At 40.2% G+C, this 19,176-nt stretch overlaps 1 protein-coding gene across 1 annotated transcript in view; it reads right to left on the bottom strand.

The window, feature by feature from the left end:
- The window catches only part of UBE2Q2 (ubiquitin conjugating enzyme E2 Q2), a 49,093-nt gene that overhangs the window by 27,223 nt on the left and 2,694 nt on the right, over positions 1-19,176 (bottom strand). The window contains exon 2 of the mRNA XM_068144116.1: positions 3,918-4,022. Within this exon, the coding sequence (XP_068000217.1) occupies positions 3,918-4,022 (105 nt within the window). The remainder of the gene's footprint in view (positions 1-3,917; positions 4,023-19,176) is intronic.

Raw genomic sequence — 19,176 nt, 5'->3', positions numbered from 1 at the left:
CAAGCTTCATGGCAGATCAATTTCTGATATGCTTCAAAATATTAAAGACAAATTTAACTATAAAGGGGTAGGCAGGAATGTGCAGCTGAGAGCAGGGACCCCCCCAGTAGCAGTGTACACTTCAGAGTTAGCTTAATGCAACTGTCAAACTGCAGTCTCATTTTTATAGGTATGTTACTTTACTTGATATCACTTTCTGTGATCTGCAAAGGTGGTGGCAAAGTGAGAAGTTGATCCCACCTCTACAGCCCTCCTTCCTTATTGCTGTTTCCTCCAAAGAAATTAATTTCATACCCTTGATCCTATTGCCATGGATCACCATCACTGTTTTCCCTCATGCTCTGCTCATATCTGTGAAAAATCATGGGATAATTTGGCATGAAAGGCACATCTGAGTCATCTGACCCAACCCTCTGCTCTAAGCAAGGCCAATCATGATTTGTGCCAGGTATTAATAATTTAAGTGTATTTCCAGGCTAAGTTCACATGCCTGGCCAATGCAAAATGAATGATCAAGACACAGACCATGCTGCTACTGAAGAAAAGTGAAATATTGGTGTACTAAGGTTCCTTAGAATACAAACTGCTGAAAGCAGAACTAAACAGCAACTAGAATTAATCCCCCGAGTGCTGCATTAAAAGAGCAATGTAAACAGCCTGCGTAAGGCAAACGCTCAAGTGACTAAATACAATGACAAACATGTACATGGATATTGTTTATAACTGACAAAAATCATTAGCTAGTGCTTCAGGAATTCTGTATGTTCTTACAGACTGGTAGTTCTTACAGACTCCATCATGCTGGTTTGGAACACAACAACAACTCTTAGAATTGTGTTTCCTTTGTTAACATCTTAGAGATCTGAAAAATGTTCAGAACAAGTTTTCTGGAACCTGTCCTACATTAAGCCTTTTCATGCGTAAGGAGATCTTTCTAATACCATGCAAAAGTGTTAACAATTTTAGGATACCTTCAATGGTATTAATATACTGCTGGGTTCACTGTGAAGCACCTTGTTTTCTGATTAACAAGAAACAGAGACTTAAGAAATACAGTGCAAGTTATTCTGTATGTGTTCATATATAAGTGTACACACGTACGTATATAAATACATGTGTGTGTGGATATATATAAGAAATTAATCATATTCTTGTATCCTTCTGTAGTTGTAGGCTAAGATAAACAGAAGGAAGAGTGGGATCACTACCTAGCTATTAGGTAGCCTGTGAGAGTAACTGACCATACACACGTGGGGACAATATTTCAGGATGAGTCACCAACCCTGGATCTGTTTAAAGGTCATTTAGATGCAGTGCTTGGGGATATGGTTTAGGGGTGAGCTTGGTAGAGTAGGGTTCTAATCTAGGGATGTCTAATAGTCTCTAATAGTCTAATAATCTAATCTCTAATATTCTAATAGATCTTTAAGGTCCACATAATCACAGAATTACCAAAGCTGGAATAGACCTCCGAGTCTATTAGATCTCTAATAGTCTAATAGATCTCCAATAGATCTCTAATAGTCTTCCCAGAAAGAGTAATTGGCCACTGGAATGTGCTGCCCAGGGAGGTGGTGGAGTCACCATCACTAGAGATGTTCAAAAAAGGATTGGATGTGGCACTTCGAGCCATGGTTTACCTGTCAGGAGGTGTTGGGTGATAGGTTGGACTTGATGACCTCTGAGGTCTTTTCCAACCTTGTTGATTCTATGATTCTATGACATTCAGCAGCCTTGAGCAGCTTCAGAAAGTAAAGCAAAGCTGCTTCTTGCATTTCATCTCTGACCTCTAACACAGAATTTGTTGCTGCTGCTTTAGTAGCTTTCAAGAAAGAATGTTGGCTCTTGTAATGCCATCATGTGGGACTAAATCTAAATTCCCAATACAGCAGCAGCGTGCTTTGGGACAGCAGCTGTACACATACTTATTCCAGGAATTCTACACTTTTGCCATCTTCTATGCAAATTGAATATGCTCTCAAGGTTTGGAGAGTGTGAGAAATAAAGCTACCTATCTGAATTTCATGTCTTTAACGCACCAGCCTCCAAATCACCTGTAGTTATATGTAATAATGCACGACGTAAGGTTTGAGACATCAGACTTGCAACTATTACTTCCATTACATTAATCAGACAACCCAAATGGAAGTAGGATTTCTCTCTTTCATGGCACAACCATTAGAAGGCAGCTGTCAGTTACAACTACCTACAAGGTCTTGTTATGCTGATTTTCAGGATCCAAGAAGGAATTCAGGAGATGCTTGGGGGTCACAAACAATTCTGTAGCCCCTTCATCTGATGACTGGACCTTGTTCAATATGCATAGCCAAGTAGTCAAAGCCTCTAAACCTAATGCTATCTACACTGATCATGTTCTTAATCTTTCCATGGTTTAGTGTTTAAATTTTCCTAGTTCCACACTGATGCCAAGGTAAGTAATAGCTGCAGAAGATTTTCCAGGAAATGTGTACATGGTTTTAATGTAGTAAATCAGCTTTCCTCTTACCATGTCAAATGACAAGAAATTACAAGGCTAAAGTTTAGGCTGTAAGAAAATATACAACTGGTAAGTTTCCTGAAACCATATTCAACATGATATATAAAAACACTAGTGTTCCTCTGCAATGCTTTTGGGGGTTTAACTATAGCAAAGCCCATGAAGACTTGCACTTGCTTGTTTTCAAATGATTTCTACTAGAAGTCTAATGCATCCTAAGTATTTCTGAAGAAAAAGACATTCACACAGATTTGTTTAAGGTTGAGTATCCTTGATTAACATCCTGGCAAACATTAAAGGCTAGTGATTTCAGGAGGAAAGAAATGCCATTTTTTCACCAAGCAGGCAAATACCAAGGGCAGCATATAATCCATGGAATAAGCAGTATTCTGCAGACTGATTTGTTCTGTATGTATGCATTACACACATGCATGCATTCCACTACACAAAAACCAACAGAAAAACCCCAACAAAACAAAGTTAAAATAATCTGATAGAGGCCATCTTTAAGGGCTACTTAACAGCCATAAAGGCAGACTGTGAAAGGAAAAAAAAAATTCATGACTGCAGTAGGCTGTAATACAGTTCTATGGAGAGCAAAGCAGATGTACTGAAAATTATCTCCAAGTAATATTCAAGAACACTTACTTTCCTGCACAGAATGGGAAGTTAATGTTGTATCTTTACATACAGAGTTCCTACCACTATATAGAAAGGACACTTAAGTAACATACAATGCCTGATAGTTTTCTGAAACCCAAAACTACCTTTAGTCTGTGAAAGGATTTTCTGTAAACAATTATCCAAAGTCACAACACTGTTCAAACTTATCACTACCTAAGGACTGTCCTGATGAATTTGAAGCTAGCAGGTCAAGTCTTTTTAACGAAACCAGGAACTCTTTGTATAAGTTACCATCATACCATATCCTCAGGAAGATACAGAGAGCACCAAGTTTTTGCCTTCCTAATTGATCTGTGCAAAGAAAGCTCTAGAAGAGCTGTTATGTTCTGTAATTTCAAGTTCTCATGCATTTCACTGCCTAACTATTTTTCCGAGTAGTTTAAACCATGCAATTACTTGGACTAAAATGTAACTTCTTTTAAAAAGCAAGCATTTAAGTCCTCCTTACCCCAAATGTTCTGGATTACTTTTGGTTCATATGTTCTTAGAAGATAAACTTGTGTTCACAAAGCCCCTCGACCCCCCAGATGAACCAATTCAATTGCTTGCTGTGACCGTTTGAGGTTATGCCTTTAAGAAAGGGACAGTGCTGGGACACTGGCTGAATATTTTGAGTTAGCTGTGGTTTTTTCCCCTCTGTGTGGGGGAGGGGAAGCTAGGCCTTCTCCCTCAACCCACTACACTTGCTAACAGCCAAAGCCAAATAAACACCCAAAACAACCAAACACTTGCTCACCAGAGTATTGCTCTTCTTAATATCTTCTAAACGCTCTAAGACTGAAGTCAGGTTTGGGTCATCTGATTCTACAAACCATATTGGTGATGAAGAGGGATAAGACTCCTGTGAAAAAACAAACCAAACACATTAGAAAAGCCATAAAGCTTTTGAAACTCATTCACCCCCAAAATTTCACAACACAGTATCAACATCCCCTTTTATCTCTAAGTTAGGTAACACAGAAGCTTTTAACAGAGCAAGTTTTAAGCAATGCAAGAGAAAAATGAAAGAAATCCAGCCGACTAGATTTTCTAGTATTTCATCCTGTTTCTATCTTGATCAGACAAAGGATATGCATAAGAAACAGTGCTGAAAAGTTTAAAACCATGGGGGTGGGTATAGCAGGAGGGAGAACTTTGAAAGTGCACAGCAAGTGATCATTACAGTTGGTAATCACAAGTAGGACACATCAAAGAATAAATCTTATCAATGCTCATTTTTCGTAAGAGGTACAGATTCTTCCAAATACAAGCAAAAACTTTTGAGTCTTCACATTTCCTCCTCAGATAAGATTATTCAAAAAGCATTCCAGTGCTGGCTCTCAGACTGAAGCAACATAGCTTAAATCTCCTGCCTTGGAAGACAAGTCAATGAGCAAACCATGATGCCAAAACCAGGCAAATTTATCTTTGTATCACAGAGGTCTTTCCACGGCTTAAAGATTCCTCAGTATATTGCACACAGTGCAACCCAGAAACCTTACCAAGTAACTTTCTTCCCCCAGTACAGTTGCCAAAACACATCCTAATGACAGATCAAGTGGGTCCACAGGAATGTGTACTCAATTTTCCAGGAGCAGGCATGGTTAGGGCACATACAACAAATGGAACAGATGCAGCCCACAACCACTCATATAATACACAGCCAGAGAATTTTCTTTCACTACACTGCCACAGCACGCAGCCCTTCAAAAGGTGCTGAAAGGCTCCTGCTACAGAAAGGTAAACAGAAGTCTGTTGCCTGTACATTAGATGTTTCAAAAAGCAATTCCACTTTTTCCTAACACAGGTTTGGTAACACTGAGGATGGGTGAAGCACCATAGCTTCCAACTCCGCAGAACTCTGCCCCTCAGTTTAGGAAGGAGGTTGACTTGCTGGAATGAGTCCAGAGAACTGCAACAAAGTTGGTGAGGGGTTTGGAACACAAGCCCTATGAGGAGAGACTGAGGGAGCTCGGATTGCTTAGCCAGGAGAAGAGGAGGCTCAGTGGTGACCTTATCACTCTCTACAACTACCTGAAGGGAGGTTGTAGACAGGCAGAGGTTGGTCTCTTCTCCCAGGCACCCAGTACCAGAACAAGAGGACACAGTCTCAGGCTGCACCAGGGGAGGTTTAGGTTGGATGTTAGGAAGAAGTTCTATACAGAGAGAGTGATTGCCCATTGGAATGGGCTGCCTGAGGAGGTGGAGTCGCCGCCATCACTGAAGGTGTTCAGGAGGAGACTTGATGGGGTGCTTGGTGCCATGGGTTAGTTGTTTAGGTGGGTTGGATTGGTTGATGGGTTGGACACGATCTTGAAGGTCTCTTCCAACCTGGTTTATTCTAAATTCTAAAGTGTCCCCTCATGTTATTGACACATTTGGAGGTTTTTTTTTTTGTTTCTTTCAGTTATTTGTGGGTTTCCCTACTGCTTACCCATTCAATCCAATTCTAGTAGCTGAGGACAAATTGCCAAACCTCAGTTCAGATATTATCTTCATATCCCCAGGACATACAACATAATATGAGGAAATTTTAATTCATTACCTTCATTGCAGTTTAAAAGGAAAAACGTGTATTTCTCATTTGAGAGGTAATAAATCATGCTTCATTCTTCAGCACTTAAGAGCCAAGGTTCCTACTGCTGCTCTAATAGGTGACTCCAAAATGTGCACCATACTTACAGTTTACATTCTCTCTTGATCTTGTATTTTCTGTTTTGTAGTTTGAGACAGCAGCAAATAGCTTCACAAAAGGAATATATCATACCTCTCTGTCAGTGTTACCATCTGGTTTTAAGTGATTCTCAAGTAAACTCAGCCTTAGTAAGCTCTCAAAATACAACTTTAGACCTTCTAATTTAAAACTAGCTGGTCTTTTTGAAGATACTGGATTTATCAGAATACAAAACACTATGCCATTTGAAAACTGAACTAAAAAAAAAAAATACAAGAATGTTAGAATTGGCTTTTAATTACATAAAGCTTACTTCCTGACCTGGGAGCTGACACTCAAAAGAAACCATATGACTAGATAAAGGACTTCAGAAAAACAGACTATCACAGCACAGCTCCCACCCAGCAGCATACTCCAGGGAACTTATAGTGCTTGAGGTCTGAAATTCCCACCTCTAAACTGAAGCCTTTGCATACATTTACCTTTAAACAAGCTCAATCCCGCTCCTCAAGTTTTGTTGTTTGGATTTATTTTAAATCATAGCTAAAGAAACCTCAGAGAAATACATGATTTTCCTAGTATCATGATGCAAAGACACTTGGTATGTTTCCCAGCTTCTCTTTGAAGTACATCGTGCACAAGCAATGACCTTGGAATATCTGTTCTTAACTAAGGTCCAAGGTGCAGCTGTAGTGGGTTGAGAGAGAAGGCCTAGCTTTCCCTCCCCCACAAAGACCTTGGAAAAGCATATTTTCTCCTCAGTTTAACTTCAGACACATTCAAAAGATTAAACACTATCTCTGCTGGAGAAACAAGGCTGAACTCCCAGCTGTCACCAGGATCCCAAACTAACACTATTCATTAAATATATTCCAGGTTTTGTAGTGATAACATCTCACCCCTTTTATTAACATGCAGCCTACCTATAAAGTCTTCTGCCCTCGTGCAGTATTTTTACCTCAAGACTGTCATACTGCACAGTGGGGAAGCATCAGAAAGACACTGCTAACCATGGCCCTATTGCCTGAAGACTTCTTTCAATCAGGTAGTGTGACTTCAGATGGCACCAACACTCCCATCAGAACACGGAAAGAACAAGCACAAACCCCTCCCAGACTCACTGGGCTATCTGCCTCTTAAAATCCTCAGTCTCACTATGACTTAAATTCTCCAGATACAGTCAACATTTGGCCTGTATATGCACATTCTCTTAACAGGTATTTTGAGCTTTTTCTCCTTTCTCCACCATAAAGATTTAATGAGCAGTGTCACAGTAGGACATTTGTTCGTTGCAATCAGCATCTATTCTGGTCTGGGGGGCCTATACAAAAGTCTCCAAAGAACTCACAGCAAATTCTTCATCAGACAGGGGCATGACTGACAGTGGTATTGCTTGATTATGAAATCTGTGATGTTTAGATACAGTACAGTGGCTACCTGAAAGTGCTGATGCCTTCTGCATTGAGTGATACTCCTTCCTCATTCTTTGCCCTCATGACAATTCATTCTATTTTTTGCAAGGACATGAACTCCTGTTGCACATGAGAAAACACACTACAACTCAATACTTCCTGCATTACTAGTATAGAATATATGAATTACTAGATCCTAAAAATCATTAAATATTCAATTTTTTTGTCTGCTTTAGCTTTTGAAACTTGTGAATAGTAGCTTTTATCAGAAAGGCTTTTCTTAAACACATGCCTGCTCATCTCTACTAGAAAAGACTGAAAATTGTAGGACTTCTGGACTGGAAGTATCCATATACTTAATTGCATATTCCAATTTTTTTCCACAGCAGATACTTAATAATATAAGCTCAAGCTTCCCGTTTGTTGCAATGCTTTAACTCTTCAGACTTACCTGTAAATACATTTAACTTAACAACAGAAACAGCACTAGGTTTCTCTGGATCTGTAAGTAATCCATATTTTTGGAACAGCTGAGTTCCACGTGGATATGAGTCACCCTTTTGAAATACAAAATTCACACATGCTTCAAACATTCTGATCCTGAGATACAAACAAGCTCATGTGTTTGTAACACCACAGCACACAATGAAAAGCTAAGCCTGCAGTTTGTAAGGTCAAACTACTGAACTTCACACAAGCTAATTGTGTTGAGAGAATTAAGTCAGCTTTTGCTTCCATATTTGCATTCTATAGAGAGAAGAGATGGATTTGAGTCATGCAAGAAATGCAAGCTTCCTAAATATGAAGACAGTATTTCATGACAGGAGCCCTATAATAGTAGTTATTTTACTATTGATTCTCAGTGCTAAACCCACCATTATCTGGGGCCTTTTACACAGCTGACAGTGACTTTTGTATAATCTAGTTTAGGTGCCACCCATCTTAAGGGTTTGAGATCTTTTATGTAACCACTCTTACATGACATTTTCCTACAACAAAACAAAAACCAGCACAAGAGGCAGAGGCTCGAGAGCTTAGATTTGGGCAGCTTTCACAAGCCAGATCACACTGTACAGCTTGGAAAGCTACTGCAATTGCTCACTAAGACATGACACACTGAGATGACATCACATCTAGCATGTACCGAGGCCTGAGGACAAAGGCTGAATGTTTACAGCCAGCCCAGATACAATTACAATTCATGGGATCATCACTTCTGGAGAGCTTTTGTATTAACATCAGGGCAGATTGGGAGCTTTGTCAACACAAATGCTGCTGTAACAGAATGCAGCAGAAGAATGTAGCCTACTAATAAACATACAAAATACAAAGAGAATAAAGCCCTGCATTCCTGCCACTGGAACAATTTCAGAACATACCAAATCACTTAGGAACACCAGAGTGTAGTACAAAAACGCACGATCTCACTGTTCAGACATGCTGCTGCATCCTCTGTGACAGGCTCTACTTGTGTTTTACCAACAATTTAGCTTACTTAAGCAGAGGAGGAGAAGCAAAACATAACAGAAAATACCAGGGACATAAAACCAGCTTTTCCTGTGTAGAGATCTGTTATCTAAGTATATCCTATCTAAGCTTTCTCATCCTTAGCAATAAAGCTGTTTTACTTGCAATGTTATATAATCATTATCCTGCTCCGTAAAGCTACTGCGACACAATTTTGCTGTTAGCATGAGATTTTTTCAAACAAGCTAGATTACCACAATTTCAACAGGATTGTCAAGTTGCTACATTGAAACTGCCCATCTTGCCCACATTCCCAAGATTAACATAACCTGTACACAGTTTGCTATGAGGTAACGGAGGAGCCACATCTCCTTGTACACCACAGAGCCATTTTATGGTCACCAAACGGCAGGAGAAAACACATTTAATCACACATCATCAGCACTGGGATTTAAAAAAATAGATTACATTCTGACAGTTCTTAATTTTTATTTCCATATCATCTTGGATTTAAAAACCCTTTGTTTCCCTCTCAAAATTCCTAAGCATGTTAGTTAAATAAAATCCAACCTATTTCATTTATTTTTGGTTTCTAAGCTTTTAAAAAAATTCTTAGTTCTGGACAGGACCCAGCTCTATTCTTTGTACCCCAGCTACCTGTAACAGCACTTCACTGCACTGGTTAGGCCACAGCTCGAGTTCTGTGTCCAGTTCTGGGCCCCTCAGTTTAGGAAGGAGGTTGACTTGCTGGAATGAGTCCAGAGAAGGGCAACGAAGCTGGTGAGGGGTTTGGAACACAAACCCTATGAGGAGAGACTGAGGGAGCTGGGGTTGCTTAGCTTGGAGAGAAGGAGATTCAGGGGTGACCTTATTACTCTCTACAACTACCTGAAGGGAGGTTGCAGACAGGCAGAGGTTGGTCTCTTCTCCCAGGCACCCAGTACCAGAACAAGAGGACACAGTCTCAGGCTGCGCCAGGGGAGGTTTAGGTTGGATGTTAGGAAGAAGTTCTATACAGAGAGAGTGATTGCCCATTGGAATGGGCTGCCTGGGGAGGTGGTGGAGTTGCCATCATTGGAGGTGTTCAGGAGGAGACTTGATGGGGTGCTTGGTGCCATGGGTTAGTTGTTTAGGTGGGCTGGATTGGTTGATGGTTGGACACGATGATCTTGAAGGTCTCTTCCAGCCTGGTTTATTCTATGTATTCTATGGCAGGAGATTTTATTTATCCTCTCAGTAGTAAAAATTTTTGTCCACTCCCCTTTACTTCCAGATAACAGAATATCAAACCCACAGATCTTTTAAAGAGCTTAATTGCTTTGAGAAGGCTAGAAAGAGATCATTGTAACTCACATAAATCTTGGTAACGAAGTAAGCAAATCCTAATGTAACAAGACATTTCAGAGGGCTAATACGGTCTTTGCAAGGTGAATGCATTTGCACCTATAAACACACATCAACTAATTGATCTCAAATAACAGATGGCTTTCTCATAGAAGACATCTTGATGATACCAAGTTTGCTTGAATTAAACAGCAGAATTAATCTGCTTAGTAAAATAAAGTCTCACTTGATTAGGGACCATCATCCTATACAAACATTAGAAAACTACTGAAAAATCAAACTAAACAATTGGCTATAATTTAATGCATATGATTTGAGAGTTGGTCACTAATAAATTTCCTCACCTGTGTCAATCCACCTCTTGAGATAAAAACTCCACAAAATTAACAAGAATATCAGCACTTCAGAATGCATTCTTAAAGCTAAAATGTATCTCGATGACCATAAAACACTAGTATTTGCAGTTTCTTTAGAGTACTAGTTGTGATTGCACAACTGACTGATGTTTATTATTAGGGCCCAAACTTTCCAAAGGCAGTGGAAAGAGTTTTCTACCATTAGGTCCTTCAAGTACTGAAGAAATCTACAAGCCAGGAATCTTTACAATTCGGACTGTCACCAGCCCTGCCATCCCATTCCTTATAATTACAAGAAGATAGCACGAAAGGTCACTTTGAACTCAGGTTATTCTGAAAACTTCTTGGAAATAACCCAACTAAAAATTTCCCAGAAAACTCAAGTTATTAAAACTCCCAAAATTTTAATTTTCAAACATCATCCTTTGCTCTGCTATACAGACTGAATGGATTATTAAATATTACAATACTTCATTTCCAAGTTCAAGTAAAATTTTTCATTTACATGTGACAATACTGTAATTTCTTTAAGAATCTAACAGTTAGAATCATGGAATCAACAAGGTTGAAAAAAACCTCAAAGATCATCAAGTCCAACTATCACCACAGACCTCATGCCTACTAAACCATGGCACCAAGTGCCATGTTCAATCCCCTCTTGAACACCTCCAGGGATGGTGACTCCACCACCTCCCTGGGCAGCACATTCTAATGGCTAACAACTTCCTCAGTGAAGAACTTTCTCCTAACCTCGAGCCTAAACTTCCCCTGGCACAGCTTGAGACTGTGTCCTCTTGTTCTGGGGCTGGTTGCCTGGGAGAAGAGACCAACTCCCTCCTGGCTATAACCACCCTTCAGGTAGTTATAGACAGCAATGATGTCTCTCCCAAGCCTCCTCTTCTCCAGGCTAAACAACCCCAGCTCCCTCAGCCTCTCCTTGTAGGGCTTGTGCCCAAGGCCTCTCACCAGCCTCCTTCCCCTTCTCTGGACACATTCAAGAGTCTCAATGTCCTTCTTAAATTGAAGGGCCGAGAACTCAAGGTGCAGCCTAACCAGTGCTGAGTTGAGTGATCGAGAGTTCTAAAAGATAAGTGTATACACTGGGGGGAGGTTAAAATGGAAATTTCATCCTCAGGGTAGGGAAGAAGCAAAGCGCATTTCCTCCATCTCTACTGGACAAGGGGGGGAAAAACACCTGCTCTTCCTTTTGAATTTTAGGACAGTAATATACAACACTGAAGAGCTCAGTGTGTATCAACAGAAGGTCACCTTTTATTCCCTAGAGTTCAGTTAAACAGAGACTTTTAGTTGTTTGCATGCCACAGAAAGCAAGCTTCTACACACTTTTTCTTATGCTCTTCGGGAAGCCAAATCCTGACCTACTGGGTTTAATGAGAACATTTGTAACAACTCCTGCATTTGGTAAGGCATCAGGTTCGACTGACTAAGATACACGTATCTCTTAAACACAGAACGACTGCAATTCTACCCTCAGCTTTCACGACTGGCTTGACAACTACAGCCTATACAAGACAATGCCAGATGAAGTAGGACGCTTTAGTCAGACCCCGGAAGATTGCAAGAGCTTAATCATCTTGCACCTTTACAGGAGGTAGGTGAAAGAATCCAATAATCCTGTTCTAATATGCTCATCACTGCAGAACTGAATACCTTCAGGAGAGCATTAAAACAACACAACTAATGGGTCATGACTTTCCTCTCACCTACTCTTCAGAGAACAAAGCAAGTGTGGAAGAGTATATTAGTTTAGAATTAAATACAGCCCTGTTAGAGAAGGTAAAGTCAAAGGCACATGCCTCGTGAAACAAAGACCATAACAAACCACAACTCTATAGGCACCTGTACAATTCACTCTACAATCACAAGTTGTCCCAAACAAAGTCCTACTGATTGGAAGAGTCTACCACAAAAGTAAACACAAGGAAATGTTCCTGTTGAGAGCATAGAGCCCAGCTGTGGGTACTTGTCACAACAGACATCCTCTTGGGAAGAGCAAAGCAGTTCCTTTCCAGACAGATCAGGCCTTTGTAGACACACATGCAGTGGTCTGCACTCAGTAACTTCCACAGCCAGTTTCTGTATGAGTGCATAAAGACTACAACATGTTCTTAAATGAAAAGCCTAGATTTTGGAACACTTTCTGCAATATACAGATTCAGCAACATCTGCAAGAGCCAATAATTCACAGGACTGTGACCACAGCATAGCTACGCAAGTATTTCAATGGCAGTTCACCCATGTAACAATTACTCGAAAGCCCAAGGAGCTAACAATTTGCAGCTTCAGCAGCACAACAATAATTTGTTCAACCCAAGCTCATACAATTCTCTTGCAATTAGGCAATCTAACTTCCTAACATCGGATACATCAACAGGAGAAAACATTTTTAAAGAAAAAAATATCCTGAAAACACTGCTTCCAAACAGGTCGATATCCAAGGCCAATAAATTAAATGTTTGTGAAATAACCTACGCTAATTCTGTGTTTTACTTCCATGTCTCTATCCAGGTACACATTGGAATCTCTCACTGCTCAAACATCATTACCTTAGGGCATCAAAGTTCTTACAGTCAAATTTTTACAGACATTCATGCTTCAAACTATTTACATAAAATGTCCCAGTTAGAGATTCCAACAGGCAAAAATCATATATTGCACATGGAAAAAGAGGTTTATCAGACTCACTTAACAGTTGCTACAACCTCATCCACTCCCCACATAACTGCATGGAATTAAAACAGGAACTTTGAGCATAAAACCAAAAAAAGGCACTTTTCAGATAGAACAGCTACTGTTTTTTGCTGAGAAGCAACATTTAATTGTCCATGTCATCACCACAACACAGCATTGCCATCTTTGCACTCAAATCCACAGAAAAACTCAACACTTTTGTATGGACCCAAAGTAAAATTCACCAAATGTTTATGTACTGCTGCTCAAACAGAACTCTCAAGTAAACACTAAGCATAATTTAACTTAACAGCATAGCAAAGCAACAGTTGTTCAAGAACAGCATGTAGTCTCTGAAAATGAAAACTGTTGTTAAGGGCCAATCCAGTTAAGCAAGCTAAGGAACATTCCTTTGCCAATACTATTAAGAGCAGCAAATAAAGTTACAGAGCATCCACACTGAAAACTGAGCAAAGAATACAGCATTGCTGGAGTCCAAGTGACTTGCTTATTGGGAAGAAGGTTGCAAAGTTGAGACTAGAAGCAATCCAGATTTTCACCAGAGCACCCCACAGCAGTCAAGACTGACCTGTCTTGCTCCTCACAAAAAACCACTGTGCCCTTGTACTCATCTTGACAGTTGTCAGGGAACGGCTGTTTTAAGGCCCTCGGCCATGAGGTGTTCTCCTCTTTAATGCATACATTAATTACAGACACTCAGGCTAGCAATGGCTTATCTAATGAACACCTAGACACATGCACTAAGGAGAAAGGCATTTTGTATCTGCTTCCTCAGTGCTCTTTACCGGCAGCACAGTGTTTTACATGCCCAAATTCCTGAAGGAAGTCTGGTTACTTGAAACAAATTTCAACTCATTCTAATCAAGACTTCTTACTGACCTACTTATGCAACTACACAACTACATTAAAAAAAAAACCACAAACATCAACATTAGTGTCACAAAGACACAGCAGCAAGAAATGGCTTCTAATATAGCTAGAACTGAAGAAATGATTGCCACTAAGTTGCAACATCACTGTCTCACTAACTTAACTTGAAAGTTTCCTAGTAGATAGACCTGCTCTTGCCTTCATCACTTCAACACTGACTCCACAGCATGCAAAGTGATGTCACTTTTGCTGTCACACAAAAATTCTTTGTCTTCCTCCTCATTATCTTAACCTCCCGGAATGTACATCTTTCAAGTATTCAACTCACTCACCCCTTCCTCCTCCCAATAGCACTGTGCTCCTTCTCCTTAAGTATGTCTTTCCTTTCTTCCGCCCTTACAAACTTGCTGTGCATGAGACACACGCACAGAGATGGTTTATTCATTCTCACCCACTGCCAACAGAAGTCCTGTGACTCCACTGCTCTTACACCCAAGGAGCACTTCAGTCACCACCTGTCAGGCTCCCAAGTTCTCCCCTTACACATCCCCACCTGCCCTGACTGCTGCTCAGTCACCAGCTTTCAGATTAGAGCCATTTAGATAGGACTTTGTCCCCACACACAAAATTTTAGTACCATGGAGTTCAAGAAAGGTTTATGGTCAATAAGTTAAATGCCACACACTCACCACAGTTACTTCCTACTTCAGAAATTCAAGGAAGCCTGTAGTATCATGAACATCAGTGCAAAGGAACACTTTAATTTTTCTCTAGTGCCACTATACAAGTTCTGACAGAGCTTATGTGTGCACACTGAAGAAACTACTGGATGATCTGCAACTGAACTGAACTCTCTCCGAGGGGTTAAAAACTTAAGACATCTGGGACAAAGGAGAACACAGTCCAAACTAAATTTCAAGAAATCATACACCAACTGCTCTAACAGTGCATCTAATACACAGGAATGTCTTGCATGCATGAGAAAGAAACAAAACACATGAGGTGATTATCCTAACACCACACTGAAGTTAAAGCTGGAAGCACGAAATCAGTAAGACATGCACTAGGTGGTGTGATTGTTTCCAGCAAAGATTAGCTGAGAACTATTCTGATCACACCAGCTGTAACTGCACTGAACAGAAGCAGGTTGATAGAAGAGCTAAACATTAAATAGCCTCTCCTTATTGCAGTAATTCACTTAATCCCACTTGTCTTCTATGAGCTAGTGACAAGTCATTTTCACTTCTCCTACAGACCTTGCAGAAATACAGTGAAATGCTTATTAAACCATGAACTATCATCTCTTAAATGGCATATTACTGTAGTCTAAAGCAAAAATAACAAAACAATTAACTTCAGCCAGAAATTCAGGGGTTTATAACCTTTCAAACAGCACATACAGTCAAACCACCTTTCAGCACTGAACAGCAGTTCACACCAAGAATAGCTAAAATCATAGTTATTTCTGTTAATCAGCTTCTATAAATGTTTGTCCCTACACAGAAGTTTTGCCTATTTCAAAACTAACAAACAAGCAAATGCTTTAGAAAACTGTCTCCGTCTTTGAATCTTCCATTTCCCAAGAGGATTTTACAAATAAACTACTTCCAGTTAGTCTGGTCTAGTTGTCTCTGAACCAAACCAGACACTGGCCCACCAGCCTGCTGTCAGCTCAGGTATTCCACACAGGAGGAATCAACCCCAGCACTGCTGAAGACTCTGCCAGCACTTGGCAGGCAGCTCTGTGTCAGCAGTGCTGGTTTCAGCAGCCTTCCCCGCACTCACTCACTCCACTGCCCTCTGTTGTGTCGGTACAGCTGTTTGTGCAGCCACATAGTGAACCAGACTGGGAAAGTATCCAAATTAACAACAACCCAGTAAAGAATTTTTACATGCCAGCCAGGTCCTTAGTCCAGTAAACTCAATTTTGGCTACCTCACAAGGCATGTGGCCTTTGCTGGTCTGTGAGCAACAGCAGAAAAACTGAGTGCACAGGACATAATCCTACTTTGCTCTTCCTAGCAATCATAGTTTTAATTCCTGTTGAGGATATCAGCAAGTCACACACAATATCCCCTGCCATAAAACAGAAAAAACACCTGCAGATTCATTAGAGTATGAGTGAGTCTGACAGAACGCAGTTACTCCTTTTTGGGATGACATGTGACCAACTTGATAAATAACTTTGGATTTTACAGAGTTCCATTGTAGACAGAGTGCCACAATGACTTTGTAAGCACAACCTTACCTTCCAGAAGACACTTTCTACACTACTTATTTTTCTCACTTCATTGATAAAAAGCTTTGACAAAGAAGCCAAATATCTCCCCATCACCTAAAATAAATGAAGGTCTAGAACAGCAGTACACTCCTTGCTTCAGGTAGCGTAAGAAAGGTCACCAGTAATGCCAAGACCACTACTCCAATCTGGCACAAAGTAAACACCATTGGCAATGAAAGTCAAAGGCAACCCTCACATACCAAACGCCTGTTACATAGTAGCCCTACTCGAAGTCTCTTAAAAAAACTAGTGAAGTTGGAGAAGGATGGTAATTACCATGTACCTTCTAGTCTTCTACAAAAGCCTCCTCAACAGCTAATGTGAGGAAGCATGCTGAGTAAAAAGTTAATTCTTTTTATAAAACTACTTTTAATGAACCAAAGTTCAGGGAGAGTTCTTTTGAGCACCACAACACTCACAGTCCTGAAATTACTGTATCATCAATTCACATGAGCAATCCATTTGAAGTAAGTGTAGCTTCCTGTCCATTAAAAGCTCAGCATAAGCCAGCACTTGTATTTGAGGCCCACTGTCGGGGCTTTCTAGGACATTTTAGGATCACCTCACATTTCATTGAGGGGACAGGATGCCTGGTAAGGCCTGAAGTACTGTTTACAGCCTTTCACATATAGCACAGCTAAGTTGTCATGTCAGAAAGTAAGGTTCTACCTATGTCTCCCAAACACAAAATACACCTCCTACTTTTTCCAATGGCACTCTTGGCATAGAAACAAAAGCTAGAGTCCTCACTCTTAGTACTTGTTATTGGCCTAATTTTGGTTTGCTAAACAAAACAAGACCGAACTTCCCAATTTCTACTGCAGAAAGTATGTTTGGTAACAGCCACACGAGTGGCTTTTTAAAAACCACCCAGTATATCCAACTGTAGTTAGAAAATATTCTCAAGATAAAGCTGTGGAGAAGGCTTTTATTTAGTGCTGGTGACCATATGCTGCAAGACAAGGTTCTCAACCTCACCAGGAAACGTCCAGTGATCTAAAGTAAAAGCACACACATATATATGTGTGGCTTGAACTGATTCATTATGTTAAGTTGTGTACAAGTTAACAGCTGATAACCTTTGGAACAGGTTATTGAGGCATTAGCTAGGAGTGCATTTAAGATTGAAATCTTACACCTTTGAAGAACTACTGCACATTCTAATGCACTCACTCTTTGTATATACCCAGCTTGTCAAAAGCTTCACAGGTGACAGCTTTTCATAGACTCTGGTTTAGAATGGAAAATAAAGTTGTCTCCCATCAATTGCAGTTTTATCTACAGACAGCAACCTTTTAAACTCTTTAATAGAAGTTTCTAACTCTGACTCAGCAGCAGGGTATTCCTCAGTAACAGCAGAAGATACTCCTTTCCAGCAGAGAAGCAGGAGTATACTGGAGTCAGCCCTATCACCTGAATGGAGGAGTTAATGTAGAAAGGATATCACTACACATCAGATGATGTCTGGGGCAAAATCTGCTTCCACTCAGAGCTTGTGCAAACCTCACTCTACCTCCAAGCACAACATGAGGATACAATTTCAATAGTAGTTTTGTTTATAGGTGAAGGGGTACAATATGCAGTTTCTCTCTGAAAAAAATATATTAAAAAAATACAAGATGTGTTCCAGTAGTCCAACTCAATCCTCCTCCTTGCAATACAAAGGAAAAGAACACAAAAATAGAAGTTCAGACACTGCTGCTGGCATAACAAAATGGCAATGTTCAGGTACACAGCCTGAACAAGTCAAATAATTAGATCCTTCTGAGGAACGAGCAGCAATGTCTCTGACAGGGACGACTCCACCCTAAAGTGGAGTCCTCCTTTAAAATAATCTGATTAACCATTTAAGTTCCAAAATGGGTCACTACCAGAAATAATGAAGGACAAACTCAAACAGTTCTGCCTGTGACTTCATGAAACAGAAGCGCCATCAAGTTAAATATGCACTACTCAGGATCGCAGGTAGACTACTCCCAGGATGCTGCAGCACATACATAATTTTGACAGTTATACAAACTCACACTGCAGACAATCAGAAAACCATCTCAGTGAGAAATTCCAGGGCAGACTTCTAATCAAACTGTGGAACTTAAGTCTAGGAAATTTGTGGAGATCCATGTAGTTCCTAAGCAGACGTTCCAGAAGAATGCTCCTTCTTTCCTCTGCCTTCTCTCTCTAGAATAGAGCAATGAAAGATCCATTGTGAAGATCAGAGCAACTTAGCTATCAGGTCTCTTTTCAGACTTAGTACAGAAGCTGCTGGAAGCTTCCTCCCCTAACAGACTTTTCTCTGACCAGTAACTTCAGCACCTGTACCCATTGCTAGACAGCCTTCAAATTAGGTAAAATACTGGTGTATCTAAACAGAACTTCAAAATATAAGCTTATTTTTTAGCTCTGTACTTATTCTTCCCCTTAGCAGAATTCTTAAGCATCCAGGTGAACAATCTACTGTAAGCTTGATCTACTGGCTTGGTCAGCATTGCAGGGGTTAGCCTGGTTAGAAACAGCAAACAGCTTAAGTTACATGCTTGTACTGCAAATCCAGAGCACTAAGATGGTAGTCTCAGATGCAAAGGATAAGTCTCCTGAAAAAACCAACATTTGCCAGTATCTTCATAGCCTTACCAACTTTTGCATGCTACTATTGCCACTTGAAGTCCTAGGTCCCACAATACCTGCAGATCCAATGATGCACAGTAAACAACGACTTTTTCCATTTAAATGTACATACAGAAAAAAAAAATCCACACAATTAGGAGCCAGAGACAATAGGCTGGAGGGACAGGGTGGGAATAAATCACTTCTGTCACATAGTTTTAACATTTGTGCCAAAAAACTAAGAGAGATGTCCAGAGATATCAGCTTTCCCTTTTTGGCTCTGTCATCTGCTGTTC

Source organism: Melanerpes formicivorus, unplaced genomic scaffold, assembly GCF_026170545.1.
Source record: "Melanerpes formicivorus ecotype bairdi unplaced genomic scaffold, bMelFor1.0.p_v2 SCAF_10, whole genome shotgun sequence".
Taxonomy (NCBI): domain Eukaryota; kingdom Metazoa; phylum Chordata; class Aves; order Piciformes; family Picidae; genus Melanerpes; species Melanerpes formicivorus.
Note: the sequence above shows the minus strand (reverse complement) of the source record. Positions and strands in the feature narration are given on the sequence as shown.